At 54.1% G+C, this 14,017-nt stretch overlaps 1 protein-coding gene across 1 annotated transcript; it reads left to right on the top strand.

Moving 5' to 3' along the window:
* The first annotated feature begins 12,322 nt into the window (after nt 1-12,322).
* On the top strand, nt 12,323-13,318 carry LOC129201216 (olfactory receptor 14C36-like). Its single transcript, XM_054812370.1, has one exon. It carries the CDS (start codon nt 12,353-12,355, stop codon nt 13,316-13,318), a length of 966 nt encoding a protein of 321 aa, XP_054668345.1. The 5' UTR covers nt 12,323-12,352.
* Nucleotides 13,319-14,017: the final 699 nt, after the last annotated feature.

Below are 14,017 nucleotides of genomic sequence, written 5' to 3'. Positions count from 1 at the left end.
TTGCTTCCTCTGGGTGTCATTACCTGTAGAGGAAGAGAAGGCAGTACAGAGGTAGGCTGGACTGCTCCAAGCAAAAGATATTACAAGTCTCATTGCAACCCCACATTATGACTCTTTCTTTTTCTGGAAGACCTCTCTGCAGCTCTCTTACTTGAGCTCTGGGTTTTGCTGGCTGAGGGTGCCATTGGGAGCAAGGACTCCGTAATGGGCTCCCGAGGAGTCCTTCCTGCCGTGCAGCGAGAGGGAACTAGGAATGCAGGGGGATGTCCAATTAAATGCACTCATGATATATCAAAAAGCTTTTCAGCATTGTGGTTTGCAATTTGCCCAAGTGCAGAAGAGGGCTGAGGGGATTTGGGGTTGTTTCTCTTGTTCTAGTTGCAAGTGGAGTGGTTTGGGATGGAGGAAATCCCTGACATTTCTAAGGCACTCCAAGTGAAATCTTGTGGGTCCTGCGAGGCAAAGGGACTTTCCCCCACAGTGCTGAGAGAGGAGAGCTGCTCTGCCCATCAGTCCTGTTCTCAGCTGCCCTGTGCTGGCAGCTTGGAGCTGGAGGATGATCACCCCAGGTGTTCCTCTAAAAAGAAACAGGGTGCTGCTGAGAGCAAAGAAATCCAGGTTCACCAAGCAGATTGAGAGAATCCTCACCTCTTCTCAGGGTACCTGAGGAGGATCTCGTCTCTCCCCTTCCAAACAGGAACACAAAGAGATCATTCCATCTGCCCACGTACAGCTGCCCAGAAGCATTTCTACAGCCTTAGCACTGAGGTGTCTTCTCCATGGGGATCCTTGCGAGCACAGAGATACTATGGGAGAGCTGTGCCCTTCTGGAGGGCACCCTGCAGCCCAGCAGGACACCCCAGGGAAACAGCTGAAGGTCCTGAGGTTGCCCGGAGGAGACTTGGGCACTTTGCTGCCATAGACACATCTGCATAGCAGGACCCGAAGGGTCGGTGTCCCAAGAGGAGATGAACCTGCCACTGCAGCCCCCACCCCCTTGGGCACCGAGAAGGCAAATCCAAGGGTGAGCAGAAGGGCAGCACAGGCAGGAGGGGTGGGCAGTGACATGCCACCATGCTGCTGCCAAGGGAGGAGGGACACACCAAGACTGCTGGACATCAGGGGTTTGTCCTTCTCTGGGCTCTGGCTGCTCCAGAGGCAATGCACGCCCGAGAGCCCATGGGCTTGAGGGCAGAGGCTCTGCTGAGGCTGGGAAAGGAGACCAGGGAGGAGTTGCTCAGGGGAAGGTGTCTGCAGTGCAGGGACAGCAGGGAGGTGCCCACATCCCCCTCCCCAGCGTTTCGGGCAGCAGCTCCCTCTCACTCCCTGCCCATGTCTCTGCTGCTTGGAGCTGCTCCTGCCAGGAGCCGTCACCTCCCTGTCCCCAGCCCAACTCCCTGTCAGTGCTCACAAACCCCATCCCTCCTGCTGTGTGCTCACCTCTGCCTGCAAACACCTCCCAGGGGCAGGGCACTGCCCAGGGGCCTCTCTGCCTCTGCAGGGGCTAAAGACCAGATCTCAGAAACCTGATGGGGCTGCGAAGGGCAAGTTGTTGCTGCTGCGTTGGCTGGAGGCAGCTGGGAACAGCGCTTTGAGGTGCTTCTCCCAGACTTACTTGTCTCTCAGGCTAAGAGTCTAGGAGTCGCAAAGCCTTCTTCTAAGCAGAAACAGGAAGTTTGATCTCCAGTGCCAACCCCAGACAACCAGACAAAGATTCAGGAAAGCCCTTCTCTTTCCAGGAGCCACTAACCTGATGGGCTTCTTGAGAAGTCCCCTTAGAAATGTCCCGAGGGAGAGCTGAAGCTGTGAGAAGCCCTGACCCATGCAGCACTCTCTCGACAGCAGAAGGACCGTACCCTGCCCTGCCATGCTGGGGCTTTCTCCTTCCACCCACAGCTTTCCCTTTCCCTTTCCCTGGCAGGCAGCAGAGTCCCTGCGCCAGCACACAGTCCCCGGGGGTGCAGGGACCCTGCTTGGAAGGACAGACCTGGACAACCCTGGTTGCACGCCCACCTTCACAGCCCTGCAGCCATCGTCAAGACAAGGGAGCTGTCTTGCCTTCTGCCTCTGATGGTGCAGCAGGGAAGCCCTGCTCTGGAGCACGTCTTCCTCCTCCACACCTGAGAAAAGCAAGGAGAGCCATCAGGACAGGTCCTATGAGAGGTGGCATGGGCCAGGTCTAGTACAGGCTTCCAGGCACTCATCTGCATTGCCCTGCAGCCAGAGACTTACCGTGTCAAGGGCTGTGAAGATTTCTTTCCCCTGGTGAGCTCTCACTTGTCCTCCCAGCCCAGACTGCCTTTAACTCCTCTCGTTCCTCTTGTCTGCTCTCAGTGCCTGCAGGCAGTGCCCTCAGCCCTGCTGCGCTTTGCAGAGGAGCTGCTCCTGGGCAGAGCTGTCTCTCTGCAGCGCTGCCCGCTTGCCATGAGCTCCCTCCATCCCAGGAGCCCAGCCCAGCTCAGCAGCAGAGGACCAGCCCAAGGCAGCACTTTCTCTGCCCCCTCTGGGCTCCCTCAGAGAATGTCCCTGGGGCTCCAGAGGAACCTGCTGTGAAAAAACCTGAAGTCATTACCGATATTTCTGCCCTGAGCTGGGGAAGAGGCAGAGTTAGGTCAATGAATCCCCTCTTCTTGTCCCACTGTGGACAGAATACCCAGACACTCAAAGGGAGACATTTCCTGTCCCTCCTGTACCCATGGAAACCATAGGTGACATCTGGGGTACCAGAGGGTGTGCAAGACATGTGCAGGTAACTCTGAGCTCTGATGGAGCGATTCAGAAGGACAGGGCAGCATCTTGGTTCATTGTTTGGAGGCTGGTGGGACTTTCCTTTGGCCAGCTGAAGTGACAGTAGATGCCCACATTTAGAATAATGAAGCCTGTCCCTGCTCAGTATGGCCAGGACAGCTTATAGAGGTATTCCTCTGAGCAAACGGAGTCATTGCCATTGGGAGAGCTAAGGCTCTCTCCCTTCTCCACCAGACCTTCATTGACAGTTATGGCAGGCTTAGGTGAGGAGCGATCAAGAGCTGACTCCATGTCGGAGAGAGCCACTTTCAGCTGCCCCAAAATGGACCAGCCACTGCCCAAAGCTGAGCCAATAAGCAATTGCAGTGGCATCTCTGTGATAACCTCTTGCAGAAAGGATAAAACCCAGTGTGCAGCAGCTGTAAGAGAGAAAGAACCCTGGAGGCACCAAGGAGAGTGAAGAATGAGGTGGGGATGAGAGAGAGAGGCTGGGTGGGCACCTGGTGGCCAAAAGTCAACCCACCACCCCCTGACATTCACAGGACAGCACTGTGCAAATGCTGCTTTTGGTGTCTGGAGGTTCTTTGCATCAGCTTTTCAGCACAGCTGCCAGATGCGCCAAGAAACGTGATGCTCACCTGGATCTGAAAAGCTGTGTCATCCTTGTCAGCCTTGGCTCTCATAGCTAAGAAATGCTGGAGTCTCAGCTCCCAAGGGGAGTGAGGAAGGAGAGGAGCAGAGCGCAGATGCCAGGTCGCAGAGTGGCAGAGTTTGGCCCGTTCCGGGAACGTTCAGTGGGCAGTATCACTCAAGGGGAGCAGCATTCAGTGCAACGGCTTTTCAGGGGCAGCATCCTCTAAGCACATAAAGCGTCCATGCCGATAGTCCAGCAAACAAGTGGACGTCTCAGGACAGCAGCTTGGCTAAACAGGCACCTTGTCGGGATGCTCCATCGAAAAAGGGAAGCACGGAGGGTGTGGATAGAGGACCTCACTTCAAAGGAGGAATTTAGAAACAGGGAGGGCTTTAGGAAAGACAAGGCTCCTGTGGAGTTGATACTTGCTTGGATGTCCAAGGGCATCAAGATGAGCTGTTAGTATTGAAGTTACAGTTCAAGGAGAATCAACAAAATTAATGTGTGGGCACTGCTGAATTTTGCCAGAGAAGATGCAGATCTATCTGAGGTACTCTTTGTCCTCTTTGCCTCTGTCTTCACCAACAAGGTCTCCAAGGACTTTGTGCCTTGAAGCAGGACTCTGGAGGAGAAAGACCAGCAGTGGATGTGGACCAAGCCAGGGGTTACTTGATCAAGTATTAACAGTCCACAGAACTGGCAGGGCTGTATCCAAGGGTGTTGAGGGAGCCAGCTGATATCATAGTGAGGTCAGCCTGTGTTGTCTGTGTGGCACAGAGCGTGCCTTTGGATTTGGTTTCTGTGTATCTGAAAGAGAGGGTGACTGGATGAACCCAGGGCAGATCACACTTGACTGTCCTCATTCCTTGCTAAGATGAAAGGACTGCATTTCTTGATACGGGAGCAGCAGCGGGGTTCATTTACCTGGAGTTCCTTAGGGCTTTCAACACCATTTCCCACCATATCCTTGTCTCCATGTTAGGACATTTCTGATTGCCCGATCCTCTATCAAAATAGCAATGTGAGCAATTGCATGACACTACAGGTGATGAAAGGGGGCACTTATTTCATGGATTTGCTGCCCAAGGAACCCCAGCAACCATCTCAGGAACTCCACAGAGAGTACAAAATAAGCAAAGGGCTGCATCACAGGAACCCCACACAGCCCTGATGACATCCTTTTGCTCTGCACACCTGCTAATCCTTTCCCCATTGGCCGTGATTTTCTTATTTGGGACCCTCCTGTGGTGGGTCGAGGATCGGGCATCTGCCCACGTACCAAAACAGCTTGTGCCTTTCACTGTTGCCCAAGTAGAAAGGATTCAGCTGAAGCTGAGGGTGAGAATTCACTCATGGGCACCCAGGAATTTCAACTTTATTAACTTCCTGTCTTCTAAAAGCCTGAACAAGTGGTCAGAAGAGAAGGATGAAATGAGAGAGGATACTCACTGTTTTTTCAGGCCATACACAGCTGGATTTTTGCTACCAAGCGTGGTTTTTGAAAGTGTTCTGATATTGTGTGATTCCCTTTTTAGGTGCTAAAGACTGTCTAGAAAAGCACCGTCAAACATAAATAGCTGTACGGAGTGCTTTCCCTAATGTTGACAACATGAAGGGGAAGGGACAAAAGTTCCATTCAGGCTGGAAGTGGCCTTGCAAGATGTCTATAGACCAACATTGTGCTCAAAGCAGGGTCACACCAGGTTGCTCGTGGCTTTATCCAGATGTCTCTTTGAAACTTCCAGGGATGGAGGCAGTCTACATTCTCTTCAAAAGCTCTTCCCAGGTCTGATTTGCCTCATGTGTCAAAAATTTCTCCCTATATCGAGCCTGAGCCTCTCTTGTTGCCCGTTGCCTCTTGTCCTTGTGCCTTGCACCGCAATGTCTTCTTGGAAACTGCACCGAGGCAGTGCAAGGCTGTTCCATCCTCCCCCAAAAGCCCTCCGTTCTCCAGTCTGAACAAGTCCAGCTCCCTCAGCCCCTCCTAACAGGGCAGGTGCTCTAGCCATGACCATCTTTCTGGCCCTCCACTGAACTGGCTCCAGTTGGCCAATGTCTCTCTGGCATTACAGTGCATCAAAACATGCTAAAGTGTTCTGGATGCGGTCTAACGTGTGCTGAGTAGAGGAAGATGATAATCACTGCCACTGACTGTGCTCCTGCTCATACAGCCCAGGGTGCTGTTGGCCTTTGCTGAACGGCTCATGGTTTGCCTACTGTAACCCAAAGACCACCACAGCCTTTCCTGCAGAGCTGCTTCCTATACCTCGGCAGTCACAGGCCTCTGGTTTTGCAGGGGCTCAGTCCACCTCACGAGCAGGACTTTGGATTTGTCCTGACTCCATATCGTGAGGTTACCTCTGTGCCTCCAGCCTGTCTAGGTCCCTTGGGACGGCAGCCCTGTCCCCCAGTGTAGTGTCTGCTCTCCTCAAAGTGCTCTGTCATCTAGAAATCATATGAAAAAATACTCTCTCATCTTCTCTGCATCATTAAAAAGGCATTAAATGGGACAGATTGCAGGACAGACACCTGCAGGACCCTGTTAGATAGACACATCCAGGCACAGTAGCACACATTGACTACACCCATCCAAGCCTGAAAGTCCAACTGTCTTTTTGACCATCTACCTGTTCATCTATGTAGACCATAATGACCTTACTGGGACACCAGAACAGCGTGGGGAATGATGCTGAAAGCCTTGCTGACTTTGAGGTAAGGGGCAACCGCTGCTCTGCCCCGCATCCACCAATCCTGTCCTTCCATCACAGAAAGCAAAAAAGATGGGCAGGCACAGTCTACCATGGGTAAATCCAGTCACCTTCTCTTAATGCTCCCCAGAAATGGGATCCAAGTGCACGTGCTCTGGGGACAGCCTTTAGTTCCCCTGCTCATCCTTTGGGTCTTTTTCAGAAAGTACATGCAGCGTTTGGGTGCTGCCGGTTGGCAGGGACTTCCCCCAGTCTCCATGTCCTTTCCAAGATGATGGAGAGTGGCCTCCCTGTGGCATCGGCCTGCTCTCTCAGCTCCCTGGGATGCTGCCCCTTCACTCCCACAGACTGGTAAGGATTGAGCTTCCTCAGGTAACTCCTGACTTAATCCAAATTCACCAGCGGTTGTTCTCCTCCAGAGTCCTGCTCCAGGTAGAAAAGCCTCAGAGACCTTTCTGGAGGAGACGAAGGCAAGAAGGACACAGAGAACTCAGACCTATCAACACCTGCTCTTACTAAATTCAGCAGTGGCCACTCATTCTCTTTGTTTCTTAACTGTTCCTGAAGCAGCAGCAGCAGCAGCTCCTTTTGGTGTCCCTGTAGCCCTTGCAAAGGTCTACACTTGGGAAGCTTTAGCTTCCAGGAAACCATTCCTACTTCTAAATCCCTCCTTGAGTCCCAGCATCCACCACTTGGATGCTTTCTTTTTTCTATGGAGCTTCTTCATGAGGTCCCTTTTTAGCCAAGTTTCTGTCCTGAGATACCCGGTTGTTTTCCTGTGTATTAATGCGGACAGTTGTTTTGTGTGGAATGTGGTGTCCTGAAAGACCAGAAGTTCAGTGCAGCTCTGCTGCCCTTGAGTGCTGCTGCTGCTGCTGTGGGATTGCCCCCAAAAGTCCCCTGAGGAGGCTAAAATCTTCTCCTCTAGAGACCCAGCATCTCTACTTTGCTGCAGTCCTTTCTCATTCCCCTTGTGAGCTGAGATTTCATGGTCACTACAGCCCAGGCTCACACTCATTTTCACAGCCCTGATCAGCCCTCCCTCTGCAGGGACTGGATTTGGGTCAGCATCACCTTGGTTGGCCTACCTTGCACCTGTATAAAGAAGTTGTCCCAAGAGACCCAGAAACCTGCTGGACAATATGCACCCTGCTGTGCACCCCTTCCAGTGAGCGCCAGAGTCATTCAAGTCCCCAATAAGACCTGGCGTCATTCATCTGGAGACTTCCTTGGGTTGCTTAATTAATGAAGGCGTAGTCCACTTCCTTACCCCGGTTGCAGGTTCTTCATCTCCCACCAGGATGCCACACTAAGTGGCCTGTCCTCTCACCCTCACCCACAAGGCTCACACAACCTGTTGCACATCCCGTAGAGGAGCACCATACGTACAACAAGCTCCTTCAGACGGAGGTCATCCCCCACCCCATCTTCCCGGCCTGCCTCTCCTGAAAAGCCCGTACGCACCATGGCAGCACCACTGTGAGCTGTCCCACCGCCCCTCACCATTTACTCCATCAATGCCAAGAGTCTATAGTGGCACTTGGGACTCCGGCTCTCCAGCGGTCTGTGCCCCAGGCTGAGGCCATTGATGCACGTTTGGGCTGCAGCACCTCAGCCGTGGCACCAGGGAGAAGCTCAGACTTGTCACAGGCAAACCCAGGACCAAGTACCCAAGACCCATGCTTTGCATGAGACCAGAGACATGCTGGAGGAGATGGCAGATGTCAGTGTGAAGGCATAGAAAGAGGCAAATCTTCTCTCCCCGAGGCCAGAGGCAAGCAGGGCTGGTCTCTGCTGTCCTGGCAGGAGAGGGCTTTGCTCTCCGTGGTGTCTCTGCAGCCCCTGAGAGCCTGTGGTGGAGGCGAAGCTGATCTCAAGGAAGGACAGATGCTGCTGAAAATGTCTTTGGGTGTGGACATCCTGTGACCCAGGAAAACTCTGAAAATCCTTGGGCGGTTCCTTGCTTGTATCATCAAGTGAGTGAATAAGAGGTTGTCTTTAAGAAGAACCAGCAGACTTTGGGAGTAGGCAAATGAGTGGAGATCCCAGTGGGATATGCTTCCTGTGCATGAACTTCTGCATCAACTGGATGGAGCTGGGTCAGACCCCGTCTCATTGCAGTGGTGGGATTCAGTAGCTGGCCAACAGAAACTGATGCAATCGGACATGCCATCTGGAGTGTCTGTCTCACACCCACTCTGGACGCAGATGCCTTTCCTGTAGGTCCTGTGCGGTCCCTGCCAGCCACATGCACTTGTGCTGGAGGGCCCCGGCATCTCACATCATAGCACTGCAGGCCTGTGTTTGGCTGTTGAGTAGCTGCCCTGAATTGGCTTGGGCAACGTAGGGATGTCCATGAGACATCTGCCATTACAGTCAAAGGTGATCTAGTATCTACAGCTGATGCAGAAGATGGCTGATGGCTATGGCAAAGACTTCTTCTGGCCCCCTGACTACCTCAGTAGGCTGCCCTGGATGGAAAGAGTAGGGAAAAGTTCAGTTGTCCAAAATGTGGGCATCTGCTGTTGGCCAAAGGTATTCCCCTCTAAGCTCCAAGACCATGCCTCCAGATACTGCCCTGTCTCTATGAACGGCTCCATTGGAGCTTGCAGCTCCCTGCACATATCTTGGACCACGCCTGACACCTCAGATGTCACCAGGTGTTTGAGTCTGAACAGGTGACTCCTGGCCTCCATCTCCAGTAATTCCCATGGGAACTGAGACAAGCAGCTCCCAGGCAGCAGGTGCCTATTTGGTGCCCACCTGACCTGAGGCAAGAAGAATCCCACCTCCTGAGGCTTTGTGGGAGCCATAGGTGAGAGCTGAGTCCCCTTCCAGCCCCAGGACTGCAAACCAAGGATGAGATGCCTCAACTGAGTCAGCTGAGTCCCTTCCCTCAGCAGGGGTAAAGGAGAGCCCTCCCTGTCCCTACCTGGGTGTCCCGTCTAATGCCGACACAAGGAAAGGAGACTCTTATGCCCAACGCTTTTTTTATTAGGAGGAATGACTCTGCCAGAAAGTGTTTCTCCCCAGCTGTGGGAGGGAACGTCAGTGATTCCTTCAGCCTGTTTCACAGCAGGTTCCTCTGGAGACCCAGCGACACCTGGAGGGAGCCCAGAGGGGGCAGAGAAAGTGCTGCCTTGGGCTGGTCCTCTGCTGCTGAGCTGGGCTGGGCTCCTGGGATGGAGGGAGCTCCTGGCAAGCGGGCAGCGCTGCAGAGAGACAGCTCTGCCCAGGAGCAGCTCCTCTGCAAAGCGCAGCAGGGCTGAGGGCGCTGCCTGCAGGCACTGAGAGCAGACAAGAGGAGTGAGAGAAGGTGAAAGACTTCTGGTGTGGGAGCTCACCGGGGAAAGAAATCTTCCCAGCCCTTGACACGGTAAGTCTCTGGCTGCAGGGCAATGCAGACGAGTGCCTGGAAGTGTCTCCTAGACCTGGCCCATGCCACAACTGATAGGACCTGTCAGGATGGCTCTCCTGGCTTTTCTGGTGTGGAGGAGAAGGATCTGCTCCAGAGCAGGGCTTCCCTGCTGCATCCTCAGAGGGACAGGGCATGATGGGTCCCTCCTCCCAGCGATGGCTGCAGGGGTGCCAGGCTGGGTGTGGGGCTGCCCTGGGCTCCAGGCAGGGTCCTTGCAGCCCAGGGGGGCTCTGTGCCAGGACAGGGACTGTGCTGCCTGTGAGGAGCAGCACTCAGGTTTTCTGGGGAGCTCCCCACGGTGCTGTGGGGAGAAGGTCTGGGTGCAAGGAGCGACACCCTGCAGAGCATGACAGGGCAGGGTCCTTCTGCTGTTCAGAGGCTGCTGCATGGATCAGGGCCGCTCACAGCTCCAGATCCTCCCAGGGCTGGAGGGTCCAGGCAGGGGCTATCTGGAAACAAAGGTGCTTCCCTCAGGCTTCAATTTCATGCTTTGGGGGTGTGAAGGGAAACGGAGCTGCTCACATTTGAGAAGTGACTGAGATTCTTAACCATTACGTGGCATGATCAGAAGGTCTTCTAGGAACCTCAGAAAATGCCTTCGCCTACCCCTCAGCCTGCAGGCATCACCAGCATCACCTTGGCTGGCAACATCACGGTTCGTCTGACCTGCTCTTTACCCGTCGGAAGCAGGGAGATGTCTCTAGGCGGTGCCCTCCCAGGGAGAGTTTTCTGTAGGGCAACACTGAGTGCACCAACGGTGGGATGGGGTCTCTCAGAATTTTCTGTGAGGAAAACATTGTGGGGCAAAGCAGCAGGTTGAAAAGGACCAGGAAGCCGAGGGGTGGGCAGGGAAGAAGATGAAACTGCGAAGGCAATGTCATGGGAAGGAGAACTGGGAAAGTTCCCTGTCACCCCCTCCAGTGCAGACCCCTTCCTCTGAGCAAGCCCCCTTGCCTCCTGTCTGACCCAGCAAAGTCTCTGCCCTCGTGGCCGTGGGGCACAAGGCATCAGCTGCCCCCTCTGCAGCCAGAGCTCCAGCAGAGCAGCGGTGCCTCTCTCCAGCCCTGTGCCCATTTTACTCTGTGCAGCAAAGGGGCTGAGCGTGACTGCCTTGCAGCATCGCTGTCTGGGAGGCTGCCTGCACAGCTGGTGAAGGTGACGACTGTCTTAAGTGCCTTTCCTTCTGTTTGTGGTGCTGCTCCTCCTCTTCCCGCCTGTCTGTGCTGCTCCTGCTCCTGCTCGTGGGCTCTGTGGGGTTGGGGGAGTTTCAGACAGTGACCCTTGAAGCCCTGCCAGGCAGGGGTCTGCATGGGAGTGAGGTGCCCCAGCCCCCTTCGAACCCACGGGGGCAGATGCGTCCCCCAGAGCGACTCCGGGATCACTTCAGCACTTGTCTGAGCTGCTCCTTAGCCCCTGCACACACAGAGGTTTCTCTGGCCGGTGCCCTGCTGCCAGGAGGGGTCTGTAGGGAAGAGCCGAGCACACAGCGGGTGGGATGAGAGCTGTGAGCACTGGCAGGGAGGAGACTTGGGGGCAGAGAAACGGGTCCCAGCAGGGACAGCTCCAGGCAGTGGTGACATGGGCAGGGAGTGAGAGGGAGCTGCTCCCAGAAATGCCACGGAGGGGGCATTTGGCATCTCCCTGCCATGCCCTGCAGTGCAGACACTTTCCCCAGAGCAACTCCCTGGTCTCCTCTCCCACCCAGCAGATATTCCCACCCTTAATGTCACAGGGACTTGATCATGCGTTTCCTTCCCAGCGGCCCAACCACCGAAGAGGAGAAACACTCAAGCGTCCAGCTGTGTCTCCCTCTCCTGACTCCCTTGGCAGGAGTACTTTGGCATTTTCCCCTCTTGTCCCTGCCGCCCTTGTTCTTCCCCGTTAATCGCTGGTGTGAGGGGCGAGGACTAGGGTGCAGCTCAGACACCAGTGCTGCATGTTGTCTCATGCAGATGGATCCATGGAGGAAAAGCATCCGCGTCCTCTCCTAATGTTTGGGGCTCTGGGCACTGCGGTGTATGGGGCCGGGGGTGAGCTTACTCTTCCTGCAGGACCCCTCATATTTATGACATTCAGGTATTTTCTTGGGGGGAATGGGTGGGAGTGGGTCCTGCTTGGCTGCAGGCTGCCCTCCAAAAGGGCCTAGCTCTCCCAGGGCATCTCTGTGTCACCTAGCAGTCCCATGGAGAAGACAGGCAGCTGCAATGAGCCCTCTGTGTCCCTGCCTAGGAGGGGAGAGCTGAGATCCTCCAGTGTCCAGTTTCTTCTCAGAGGAACATCTGGGTGCAATCGTCCTCCAGCTCAAAGAGGTGCCAGCGCAGGCCAGCCGAGACCAGGGCTGATGGACAGATCAACCCTCTTCGCTCTGTATTGAGGAGCAGTTCCTTTGTCTCTCAGAACCCACAAGGTTTCCCCTGGAGCGCAGAAGAAATGCCAAGGGTTTATGCCTTTAAAAAATCCCTCGGGTGTGGATAGGCAAACAGAACAAAGTAAGCAAACGGAAATGCCCACAGCTCTACTCTGCAGTCGGGTGTACTGGGACCAACAATCCTGAAAAGCTCTTTGCAATTATGACTGGACTTAACCTGATATCACCCTATGTTCCTGTTTAGCTCTTGCTGTAAGCGGGACAAAGTCCTCCAGAGCCCCCAGAAGAGCTCCCTGCTCCTATGGCACCCACAAGCAGCACCAGCCTGAATGTAGCAAAGACACCTGCCAAAGGTCTTCCTGAAAGGGGAAAAGCGCTTTGGGAGGTTTCTATGAGAAATGGAGTAGGTTAAGCTCTATTCAAACTCTTCACTGTCTTTTCCTCCATGCACAGACCTCTGTGAGCAGCAGCTGCAGATGGCCAACGGCAGCTCCATCACCCAGTTCCTCCTCCTGGCATTCGCAGACACATGGGAGCTGCAGCTCTTGCACTTCGGGCTCTTCCTGGGCATCTACCTGGCTGCCTTCCTGGGAAACGGCCTCATCATCACTGCCATAGCCTGTGACCACCACCTCCACACCCCCATGTACTTCTTCCTCCTCAACCTCTCCCTCCTCGACCTGGGCTCCATCTCCACCACTCTCCCCAAAGCCATGGCCAATTCCCTCTGGGACACCAGGGACATCTCCTATGCAGGATGTGCTGCACAGCTCTTTCTGTTAGTCTTCTTGATCTCAGCAGAGTATTTTCTCCTCACCATCATGGCCTACGACCGCTACGTTGCCATCTGCAAACCCCTGCACTACGGGACCCTCCTGGGCAGCAGAGCTTGTGCCCACATGGCAGCAGCTGCCTGGGGCAGTGGGTTTCTCTATGCTCTGCTGCACACGGCCAATACATTTTCCCTACCCCTCTGCCACGACAATGCTGTGGACCAGTTCTTCTGTGAAATCCCCCAGATCCTCAAGCTCTCCTGCTCAGATGCCTACCTCAGGGAAGTTGGGCTAATTGTGGTTAGTGTCTGTTTAGCCTTTGGGTGTTTTGTTTTCATTGTGGTGTCCTATGTGCAGATCTTCAGGGCCGTGCTGAGGATCCCCTCTGAGCAGGGACGGCACAAAGCCTTTTCCACGTGCCTCCCTCACCTGGCCGTGGTCTCCCTGTTTATCAGCACTGCCATGTTCACCTACCTGAAGCCCCCCTCCATCTCCTCCCCATCTCTGGACCTGGTGGTGGCTGTTCTGTACTCAGTGGTGCCTCCAGCAGTGAACCCCCTCATCTACAGCATGAGGAACCATGAGATCAAGGATGCCCTCAGGAAACTAATGACTGGATGCTTTCCAGAAACAATAAACTGCCTGTTTTCTTCTTCAGAATATTCATAATATATCTCATTAGAGGCCCAGCCAGTCTCCTGGAAGTTTTTATATGATGATTTTGGTCTTGGGGGAAGGGGGGCGGTGTGTTATGTGTGGGTTATTTGTTTCTTTGTTTTACTTATCTGAATGCTTTCCACAAAGAAATGTCTTTATTTGACCCATTTCTAATTCACAATCTATCCAGCTTTTGTGTGACCTGGAGGCTGTGCAAATGAGGAGTCATACCCTCTGGGTGTTTAAACAAAATAAAGTGCCCTGCGTTGACTCTTTTTTCTGAGGTCCTTCCTCCAAGACCTGCTCTGCAGCTGCAGGGAGCCTGTGTGCAGAGGGGAAGAAGAAAAGAGTGTCAGCACAGCCGCACTGCCAGGGAGCACCAGCACTTGGTCTTTCCCAAGCTGTTCTCCTTCCATTTCCATGCTCTCCTGAGCCCTTTTTTGGTGGAAGGCCTGGGGGCTCATGAAGCTTGGTTACAGTCGTGCTGTGTGGTGGTCCTGTGACCGCAGGCAGGGACAGGCAACGGGCACTTCTGATACAGAGCTGGCCTCCATAGCAGCATTTCCATCATGCAAGGGAGTCTTAGGGCAGTGCCCGAAGGCTTAGGTGTTCAGAAGCTGGTCTCAAGAACATGCCCAAAGAATAGACTCTGCAGAGAGGCTTGTTGCTTTGCTTGTTTCTCTGTGGGCTCCGTAGGATGAGATCAAGGTC

This window comes from Grus americana, unplaced genomic scaffold (genome assembly GCF_028858705.1).
Source record: "Grus americana isolate bGruAme1 unplaced genomic scaffold, bGruAme1.mat scaffold_848, whole genome shotgun sequence".
NCBI classification, from domain to species: domain Eukaryota; kingdom Metazoa; phylum Chordata; class Aves; order Gruiformes; family Gruidae; genus Grus; species Grus americana.
This window is presented reverse-complemented; position numbering and strand designations above follow the sequence as displayed.

Excerpts from the sequence above, each read along its gene's own strand:
- LOC129201216 (XM_054812370.1), top strand. The coding sequence starts at position 12,353 with ATGGCCAACGGCAGCTCCATCACCCAGTTCCTCCTCCTGGCATTCGCA.